This window comes from Alligator mississippiensis, chromosome 6 (assembly GCF_030867095.1).
Source record: "Alligator mississippiensis isolate rAllMis1 chromosome 6, rAllMis1, whole genome shotgun sequence".
NCBI lineage: Eukaryota > Metazoa > Chordata > Crocodylia > Alligatoridae > Alligator > Alligator mississippiensis.
The window spans coordinates 72,363,684-72,374,707 of NC_081829.1; the positions used below are offsets into that span (position 1 = coordinate 72,363,684).

The window sequence follows — 11,024 nt, forward strand, 5'->3', positions numbered from 1 at the left end:
TTCCATAATGCGGTATGTGTAGCAAAAATGCTTGAAGTTTAACCCTGCATCATTCAGGGTCAAATTTAGGGTTTATTGCCAGAGGAGAATACAGATGCAAGAGACCATGACAGCTGCTGCACACTCCAAACTAGTTGTCCCTCCTCCCCTTTTAAAGTTCCCTGTCTGCTGCTAGGGTTCAGAGTACTTTGTGGAGACCCTCTGTAGGAAGACATTGCCACCTCCTCCTTCTGCTGTGTAATAAAGCATGACATTTCTTCTGAAGGTGGGAAGGAGGAAAAACATTTCACCTTTTTCTTTACGTAGTTCTAGAAGAAAAAAAAACCTAACTGAGAATGATGACAGTGGTATCCTGTGACTGGAGAGTGACTGGAGAGTGATTTTGCTTTGGACTTTTATTGTGAGTTTGCATTTGGTTTAAAATACAGCAACTGCTTTCTAAGCAGGTTGAAGTTTGGGCTCATCTAGTAATAAATACAGGTGTATATTTATAAGCTACATTCCTTTTGAATTGGCAACTGCTCATGGGGTTATCCACTGGGAAACAGGGGAATGCTTTGATATGGGTAGTCTTAGTGCATTGATTTACACAAAAGGAGACTGTGTTTATAAACAGTACTAGCTTTGGGTATATGTAAAATTAAAGTCTGAAGGATTCAGCATTAGTCCAGTAGTTTTGCTGGTGAATGTTTCCTGTGAATTTAAGGCCAGATCAAATTCCCACTGGAGTGAATGGATGTTTTTTCAAGTGATATCAAAGACAGTTGAATGAGACCATTAATAATTATGCCTACAATATTGATTAATGAATATACTGCTTTACTTGTATAGTGGTAGGCTCCTCCCAGATATTTGACAACATCTGTGGTACATGTTTAAATCTGCAAGCTGCCAGTATCTTGTGCTAAACAGTTGCTAAAAGGAACAAAATAAAGGGAAACTGTGAATCCTCTTCAGAGCCATGACAAATGGAAACTGGATGCTTTCTTTGAGTTACTGTCTAAGAAATTAGTGAAATAACATGATGAATATATTTAGAAAAGGGAACAGCATGATGCTGAAACTAGAACCTGCAAAAGGATCTATATTAGCTGCATCTCTGAGGCCACGTTCAGATATAACAATGAGACAGAGATAGTTAAAATAGAATCCAAAAATAGAAAGTTCTTGTTTTTTAACTGACTAGTGTTTCATTGTCTAAGATAACTTCACTATTTATAGGCACAGCTTGTCAAATGAACTTGCTTTCACACTCTGGATTAGGGTTAAATATATTTCACATTAAGGAAAATATATCATATACTACTCATGCTTGCTACCACTTAAAATCTTACAGCTGCCCAGGAATAGAACAACATTCCAGAGTCCTTTCCATGAAAATTGGTTTGAATAAGGACTTCAGGTTTTAAATATGCCATACTGACAGTTTAAGCACCATTTTCCTGATGCAAGCGTTGCACTGATTCTAATCATTCTTTTATTAATGATGCTGTAATACCAGCTCTATTGCAGCTAAATTTCACACAATGTAGAGGAATCATCTCCAAAAGCCATTTTAAATGTTAGCAAACCAGTATAATGATTTTTGCACAGGTGTTTGCACACATAAGCACACGCAGTTTCTTAATTTTTTTTTTCCTTGCCAAGACTTCTCTTTATCCATCACCCCACCACCTTCTGCTCTTCTTCTGGTCAGGGTTGGATTAAGGCTAAATAGAGCCCAGACGTAACCAAACTTTCCCTTACTCCAGCAAAAAGTTTTAGGGCTCCCAGAAGGTCTTCTGGGTTTTTTTGTTCATGCACTTGAAGTTCCAACTTTGCATTAAACTCCCAATTACAAAGACACACATGCGCACACGTTGCAGTTCTTTCATATCCCTGCTGATCAACCCAGATTTCTGACAGAAAGAGCTTGTATTCAAGATTTTGCCTTAATTCACTATTTCTACCTTGCTAGACACAGCTTTTCTGCACTGCCCATAGATCATGAAAGACTAAATAAAAAGCATCCATAAAATGACACTTGTTACTTAGATTGATTATCATTTTCCTAGCTGGGAAGCCATAGAGGAGTACTGATACTCAGAAATGCTTCAGAATGATTATTAATGACATGTCCCAAAGAGCAGTACGAAAACTGAGAGAAGTAAAAGCAAGGAAATGATGGCCAGGAATATAGAAACAGTTAGGTACCTTTCAGCTTTTTTTGTAGCCCAGTCCATTGCCTTCAGGCTGTAAAAATTCTCACAGGTTTAGCATCCACCCTTGGTCACAAACGTAGGCAAAGGGGAAAAAAATCAATGAACCATTCTAATCCATTGAAACAAATTCAGAGCAAGTAAACTGCTTCATAGAAGGTTTCTACATGTGATTACCAATAGGAGAAGTCTATTTGTGATGGCTCTGGACATCGATGTACATGTTCAGAAATACTGATTACTTGTCTTTTATTTTGCAGATGCTTCAGAAACTTACTGTTTGTTTGCCACCACTTCCATCAACCAACTCCTCAAGAGTGGATTTACCCATTGTTTCATCAGTCAAGCAAAACAGCATTTTGAACTAATTATCCTTCTCCACATGGCCTTCCTACTAGTGTCATCTTATCTTTTGCTGACTTATACTCAGGGTGCTCCTGTTGAGAATGGGGCACTTTTGGAGACACTGAAGTCACAAGTAGGATTATTCAGCAATAAAAGTGAACATTATTCAACACAAGTGAGACCTCCTGGGACAAGCCGACGAATACCTCAGACAATCATCATAGGAGTTCGTAAAGGAGGGACCAGGGCTTTACTAGAAATGTTGGATATTCATCCTAATATTGTGGTAGCAGCTACAGAAGTCCACTTCTTTGACTGGGATGAAAATTATGTGAAAGGAATAGATTGGTATAGGAGTCTGATGCCATTTTCTTATGAAAATCAAATTACTATTGAGAAAACACCAGGCTATTTTACTTCTCCACAGGCTCCAGAAAGAATTCATGACATGAATAGCTCTATTAAACTGCTGCTCATTCTAAGAGACCCCACTGAGAGAGTTATATCTGATTATACCCAAGTCTATTACAACAGAGTAGAAAGCCACAAGCCTGTTCAGCCCTTTGAAGAAATTGTTATTAAAAATGGAGCACTTAATACCAAATACAAGGCTATTCAGAGAAGTCTGTATGATATCCATATGGAGAAGTGGCTTAAGCATTTCAGCTTGGATCAGATTCACATAGTAGATGGAAATACTTTAATCAAAGACCCTCTTCCTGAGTTACAAAAAGTGGAAAAATTTCTTAATCTTCCTTCCAGAATTATGTCTTCAAATTTTTATTTTAACCAAACCAAGGGATTCTATTGCATTCGAAGTGATGGGAGAGAGAGATGTTTACATGAATCCAAAGGGCGTCCCCACCCTGTTGTCAACAGTACTGTTTTAGATCAACTTTATTCCTACTTCAGAGAGCACAATTCCAAATTTTACAGAATGATTAATCATTCTTTTGACTGGCATTAATGCATTTGGAATAAATGTTTCTTAATATATCCTGAAATAAACTATTTTCAAACCTGTCTTTCTAAACTGCAGGTGCCCATACAGAAAACTTAAAAACTGGCTATGTGGAAATAGAGAATAGAGTTTATTTCATGGGAATAACATGTCCATTCGTTGTAATGATACACTTTAAATATGGGTGAAATGAGTTTGATATATTTGTATATAACTGTTGTAGGCCAGATTCTGATCTCAGTTAAATTGATGCAAATCCTGTAACTTCAGTGGGGTTACTCCAGGCTTACACTTGTATTATTGGGACCAGAGTTGAGTAGTTTTGGAAAAGTAACTATAAGAAATGTAGATAGCTTGAAATGGTATTATTCTAATTGTTCTGTAATTTTTGTTGTTAGTATTTTTATATCAGGCACCATGATAGTGACATAGATTTCTAGGATTTTCATACAGTAAAATAATGACATATGGTAGAACAGGAGACTCTAAAAGTGGTTCCACTAAACAGTTGAAAACTGCTAAAGTAATTATTAATGTAAAGCACATCTTACCTACATAACTTATATAATAAGGCGGAGGAAATTCAGTCTATCTATGATTTTGAACAACAGTGCCAGTTTGCTATATGTTAAGGTTCCCCATATGTGTGGTGTTTAGAATTAAATAACACTGCTATTATCCAACTGTAAAATCTTTGAATAGGTTGCAGAAATTAACAACCTGGAGAAATTTTATAATTTTGGTATTCTAAATACAGGAAATGAAAAGATTTCAAATACCCTTGTTTTAAACTACAATATTGATCTGCGTTCTAAAATGTAAACCTACCAACAGAATGATCGTATTAGCAGCAATTGTATAATTAGTTAACTATATAAATTATGTCACTTTACTTTTAGATGGAAAATACTATTCCTCATCAGTATTACCTTATTAATCATGTTTGTATTTCTGTAATTAATTGTTCTACTGATCTCATGGATTTAGTTTATGCATCTAATTTGGCGCACAGTTTACTGGAAAAAACCTTTCATTGCAGGCTTTCCAAAGCATGAAGTAACATTTTTGTAATTTCTATTTGCAGGCCATAAGATGTACTCAAAGTTAAAGCTAATTTCAGCAAAGCTAATGTTATATTGTATATCATAGACGCACAATAATCTAGATATCAACTACGAGTTACTCAGATAATCTATAAAAAATCATGTCAATCTATACTTATGCATTAAGAATCGTTTGTTTATAATATATTTTTTATTTGAGAGCATTGTGGTGGTCTACTCTTTATTTAGGCTCCAACCTTTTCAGTACATCAGTACCAAAGAAGGAAATCTACTGTAAATATTCCAAAATGAGTACCTTTCCAGATGTTATAGTCACCAGGAAAAATGTATACCCAGTTCCATAGTTTGAAAAGTCTTTCTGAAATTGCTCATTTAAACATAGAAACTTTACCCCATATGGGATTTTTAAAAAATATGTTTTATATCAGCAAATATTCTTGGTATCAGGTAGGTACAAGCCGAGTGCCTTCATGGTTTAAGTGCAATGCAGCTAATCAGGGACTGATTTTGCAGCTGCAGTTATAGGGACTGGTGACTTAAAACTAGATCCAACTCAGCTAGACTTAGATGGAACTAGATGATCTCATGGATCCTGTTGGCCTTAAAATTGATTAACTTACTGTTTTTAATTTAAATAAATGTGAATATTCAAGTTATTGTTCACAGATACATTTTCACTGCAAGTATTAGGGGGTATGTGAAGCAAGCCATTTTCGATTCAGATTCAGCCTGATTCAGGGGACAGTGATTTGATTCATTGATTTGGATCACTGTCCCAATTCAATTTGGCCAAATCTGAATCTGAAGATTTGATTCTGATTCAGAGAATCAGCAATTCAGCCATAGACACAGCTTTATATGTTTTTCTACATACCTCAAGGTACTAGGCACAGCTCATAAATGCTGAGATGGTGGGGCGGATGTAGCATTCCACAGGAGCGCAGGCCTCCCTCCCCTCCCCCCACATGCTCAGCAGTGGACCTGGAAGTGGACCGGAAGTACTTCTCATCCACTTCCAGGTCCGCTGTCAAGTACACAGGGGACCAACTGCTTGGTGATTGGCTGTGGGGGGACCCCAGGTGCTCCCCCAGACCCAAGAGGCACCAGTCACCGGGGTGTGGGGGGGGGTCCCTCACACGCTCCTCAGCAGACCCAGAAGTGGACCAGAAGTACTTCTGATCCACTTCTGGGTCTGCCACTGAGTGCCCCCCCACATGCTCCCGTGGGATGCTCCATCCGCCTCACCATCTCAATGTTCCATGCTGCCTGGTACCTTGAGGTTTGTAGAAAAAGCATATAAAGCTGTCTATGTCCAAATCATCGAATCTCTCCAAATCAAATCAGAGGCTTCCAATTCTATTTGGAGAAATGAATAGGTCTCCTGGGTCTATTTGGATTCAGAGATTCGACCGCTGAATCAGGCCAAATCTCCATCAAATCAAATCAAATCAAATCAGCAACCAAAGCTTTGCACAGCCCTAGTGGGTATGTCTAACAAGCAGTTCTGGATGATGCCATTGTTGCTTATGTATATGTCGTGTTGGCAATTATAATGTGGCCTTCATAAATGGCTTCTTGACTGGTTTCCCCAGGGAGGTTCGAATCACTGTGAAGACTTCCCCTTTAAAATCCTGGGCCCTTCAGTTATAAGCCTGATGGAACCTCAACTCTAGAGCACCGAACTCTAGAACATTCTGTTCTGTGGACACCAACTTATCATCTTATGGATGCAAATACCAACCATATGCTGTGCTGTGCACAAGCCAACCATAAGTCTGTCTCACTGGGAAGGGGGTTACTCCTGTTGGTGTAACCAACTGACATTGTTTACTCTCCAAGCTTGAAAGTCTCCCCAAAATCATGAGAGGTGCAATAGCATAGGGCCCCTGAGCCCAGCAGAGGATTTTGAAAAGAGTGGTGTTCTCAATCTACCTTTCAACAAAACCTAGATCCAGGTGGTGAATGAGTGGGTCCTAGATGTTGTAGTGACTGCATTTGCAATCCACTTGCCCCATGCTCTTCTAGCAAAATAAAATCACTCTATCTTTGTAGGGTAAGAAGGGTGCTCCTCCCACCCTTTAGCATAATAGCTTAGTGGTTAGCCCCTGCAGCACACACACAATTTTACAATTGGCGAAATTTTACATAGGTACGCTTAAGATGAGTTTCATGCTTTCAGACAAGATACTTATAGATTCATAGATTCATAGATAGATGTTAGGGTCGGAAGGGACCTCAATAGATCATCAAGTCCGACCCCCTGCATAAGCAGGAAAGAGTGCTGGGTCTAAATGACCCCAGCTAGATACTCGTCTAACCTCCTCTTGAAGACCCCCAGGGTAGGGGAGAGTACCACCTCCCTTGGGAGCCCGTTCCAGACCTTGGCCACTCGAACTGTGAAGAAGTTCTTCCTAATGTCCAGTCTAAATCTGCTCTCTGCTAGCTTGTGGCCATTGTTTCTTGTAACCCCCGGGGGCGCCTTGGTGAATAAATCCTCACCAATTCCCTTCTGTGCCCCCGTGATGAACTTATAGGCAGCTACAAGGTCGCCTCTCAACCTTCTCTTGCGGAGGCTGAAAAGGTCCAGTTTCTCTAGTCTCTCCTCGTAGGGCTTGGTCTGCAGGCCCTTGACCATACGAGTTGCCCTTCGCTGTACCCTCTCCAGGTTATCCGCATCCTTCTTGAAGTGTGGCGCCCAGAATTGCACGCAGTACTCCAACTGCGGTCTGACCAACGCCCTATAGAGGGGAAGTATCACCTCCCTGGACCTATTTGTCATGCATCTGCTGATGCACGATAAAGTGCCATTGGCTTTTCTGATGGCTTCATCACACTGCCGGCTCATGTTCATCTTGGAGTCCACTAGGACTCCAAGATCCCTTTCCACCTCTGTGCCACCCAGCAGGTCATTCCCTAGGCTGTAGGTGTGCTGGACATTTTTCCTCCCTAGATGCAGCACTTTGCATTTCTCCTTGTTGAACTGCATCCTGTTGTTTTCTGCCCACTTGTCCAGCCTATCCAGGTCGGCCTGCAGCTGTTCCCTGCCCTCCGGCGTGTCCACTTCTCCCCATAGCTTTGTGTCATCTGCAAACTTGGACAGAGTACATTTCACTCCCACGTCCAAGTCGCTGATGAAGACATTAAAGAGTATCGGTCCAAGGACCGAACCCTGCGGGACCCCACTGCCCACACCCTTCCAGGTCGAGACCGACCCATCTACCACGACTCTTTGGGTGCGACCCTCTAGCCAATTCGCCACCCACCGGACCGTGCAGTCATCCACATCACAGCCTCTTAATTTGTTCACCAGTATGGGGTGGGATACCGTATCAAAGGCCTTCCTGAAGTCCAGGTATACGACATCCACCCCTCCTCCTGTGTCCAGGCGTTTCGTAACCTGGTCATAGAAAGAGACTAGGTTGGTCAGGCACGATCTGCCCGCCACAAACCCATGCTGGTTTCCCCTCAGCATAATTTGTCCTGCCGGGCTCTCACAAATGTGAGCCTTGATAATTTTTTCAAATACTTTACCAAGGATGGAGGTGAGACTGACCGGCCTATAGTTGCCCGGGTCCTCCTTCCTCCCCTTTTTGAAAATGGGGGCCACGTTAGCCCTTTTCCAGTCCTCCGGGACTTGGCCCGTGCGCCACGAGCATTCGAATATTTCCGCCAGTGGCTCTGCAATGACGTCGGCCAGTGCGTTCAGCACCCTCGGATGGAGCCCATCCGGGCCTGCCGACTTAAAGGCATCCAGTTCTTCCAAATGACTCTGCACCACCTCAGGAACTACGCATGGAAGTCTGGCGCCTTGCTGCTGCCTCTCTACAACCCCAGTGAGAGACTTGTCGTGCCCCTCGCTTAGGAACACTGAGGCAAAGAACTCGTTGAGGAGTTCAGCCTTGTCCCCTCTATCTGTCACCAATTGCTTCTGCCCATTTAGCAGGGGTCCTATTCCTCCCTGGGCCTTCCTTTTACTCCCTATGTATCTAAAAAACAATTTCTTGTTGTCCTTTACTTGGGTTGCCATCCTCAGCTCCATGGTAGCTTTGGCCCGCCTAACTGCCTCCCTACAAGCACGAGCAGAGGAGGTATATTCATCTTTAGTGATCTCACCCTGTTTCCACTTTTTATGTGCTCCCCTTTTGGCCCTTAGGCTGCCCTGGATTTCTCTGGTCAGCCATGGAAGCCTCCTGGCCCCTTTCCCTCTTTTGCCTCGCTCGGGGATCGTCTTGCTTTGTGCCCAAAGGATCGTTTCCTTTAGGCACAGCCACCCTTCTTGGACACCCATCCCATCAAAACTCCTACTCTGCAGTGCTTCCTTGACTAATCGCCTGAGTGCAATGAGATCAGCTTTCCTAAAGTCTAGCACTTTCACCCTACTAGTTACCTTACCCACTCGCCGTCTTATGTTGAATTCTATCATAAGGTGATCACTGTCTCCCAGATAGCTACCGATTTGGAGGTCCCCTATCATGTCATCTCCCGTTGCCAATACCAGATCCAGTATGGCATTCCCCCTAGTGGGACCATACACCTCCTGTGTCAGGTGGAGGTCCTGTACACAGGTTAGAAACCTGCGTGAGCAATGGGACCTCGCTGTCTGCGTCTCCCAGCAGATGTCCGGGTAGTTTAGGTCCCCCATGACTACCGCCTCTTTAGCTTTTATGGTCTCCGAGAGTTGCCTCAGGAGCCCCGCATCTATTTCTTCCCCTTGGTGTGGGGGTCTGTAACAGACCCCTACCACCAAATCCCTTTCTCCTTGCCCCCCATGTAGCCTAACCCACAATCCTTCTACTTCCTCAGCCTCGGATTCTGTCTTGATGAGGGTTGATGTATATTGCTCACTGACATAAAGTGCAACCCCCCCCCCCTTTCTTCCCCGACCTGTCCTTTCTGTACAATCTATAGCCCTCAATATGTACCGCCCATATGTACTTGAATCACTGGACCAGAGACTAAGCCTCACCCAGACCATACTCCAGCCCTCCTCTTCAGAATGGCACTCTGCAAACTGCATTTACTACTCCATTGGCTAAAATAGCACTGCAAAGAGTACAGAAACCAGACTAGAACCTAGGGTCCTTTCACTCCCAGGGTATCATCCACCATACTAAGTCACAGAGACCAGGTTTGTACTTGAACTTCTACATCTCCCTCTCCTAGCTGTCCATTTGGCTAGCTTCAAAAGGAGAACTCAATAACATGAAGCCTGTAGCCTGATGGTTAGTGTGCTTTTCTAGGAAGCAAAAGGTATAAGTTCCAACTCTAACCATCTCTAGGTGAGGAGGGCCTAGAATCTAGGTTTTGTGCTACCTGTAGACCCCTAACCACTGGGCTAAAAGCTAAGGTTATATTATTCTTCCTCAATTAAAAATAGTGCATATGTACCAAAACCTGCAATTACTTAAATGCATGTATACCATTTAGGTGCAAAATATGAAATAGGATTTAGTCCTTGGTTTTTTGCACCTTGCGATACTCCAGGCATGACTTAACCTCAGGGGCCTGCAAGCCTCAATTTACCTTCTGGAAAGATTGGTTGGACAGAGCTGATACAATGCCTTAGAAAATGCTGCCCTTCCCCCCTCCTCCAGCCCCCACCCTGCCACTCCCCCCCAAACAAAAGCCCCAACCAACATATGCATTGTAGTGCCATTTGTATTTTCCCATCCATCTGTAACTAGTGACAGATGCTGCTCTGCTAACCTGGGAAGGTGGGGGCAGGGGGCAGGTCCCTGGATGCCAGAGAAGATGCTCAGTATGGGCACTCACATGATCTTTTATTATATTCAGGGGTCCCCTGGTGAGCTCATGACAACAACTGCCTAATCGCAGGGGTTTTATTCATCAATAGGCAAGGCAGTGCTAGTGTTTTCCCTCTATGTTAGGAGATGGAGTGCTTACAGCACTGGTTCACTGAAAACTAAAGCAGTCTGTGCTGCACCTCCTTGGTTTCCAAGCCATAGAAGCCCAGCAGAGTTCTCTCTTTCCATCATGATCAAGAAATGGATATGTGCAGAATGGGTTTATCCAGTAGTACCTATGGTTTAGCAAAGTCAACAGAAGGTGTCCAACCTTTTGCTCCAGAGAAAGCCTTAGGGACCATTCTTTCTGATACTACACAATATGCAGTGGTGACCAAAAAGCTTCATCATTAATAAAATGTTAGGCATCATTAAGGGAAAAGAAAACAAAACAGAGAATACCATCATGCCATTATCCATTTGCACTTTATGTAAAAGAGCCATGTGATTGTACAGAGTTCCAGTATGAAACTGGAGATAGGCTTTAGCTTTCAGTGCACCAGCACTGTTAAGAGTCTCTGGGTTAGGGTCAGGGGGGAAAGCAATAACAGTGATGTAGTGGTGGTCTGCTATAGACCACCAGACCAGGAGGAAGTGGTGGAGGAGGCTTTTTTCAAACAGCTAGCGGAAGTTTCTTGATCACAGGACATGG

The 11,024-nt window shown here is 42.7% G+C and overlaps 1 protein-coding gene across 1 annotated transcript; it reads left to right on the forward strand.

Annotated features, from left to right (window-relative positions):
- Positions 1–376: 376 nt before the first annotated feature.
- LOC132243278 (heparan sulfate glucosamine 3-O-sulfotransferase 1-like) lies at positions 377–4,771 on the forward strand. The gene is made up of 2 exons (XM_059730007.1): positions 377–400; positions 2,459–4,771. Exon 2 carries the CDS (start codon positions 2,581–2,583, stop codon positions 3,508–3,510), a length of 930 nt encoding a protein of 309 aa, XP_059585990.1. The 5' UTR covers positions 377–400; positions 2,459–2,580; the 3' UTR covers positions 3,511–4,771.
- Positions 4,772–11,024: the final 6,253 nt, after the last annotated feature.

Bases quoted from the DNA above. Each gene is read 5' to 3' on its own strand.
- LOC132243278 (XM_059730007.1), top strand. From the start codon at position 2,581: ATGGCCTTCCTACTAGTGTCATCTTATCTTTTGCTGACTTATACTCAG.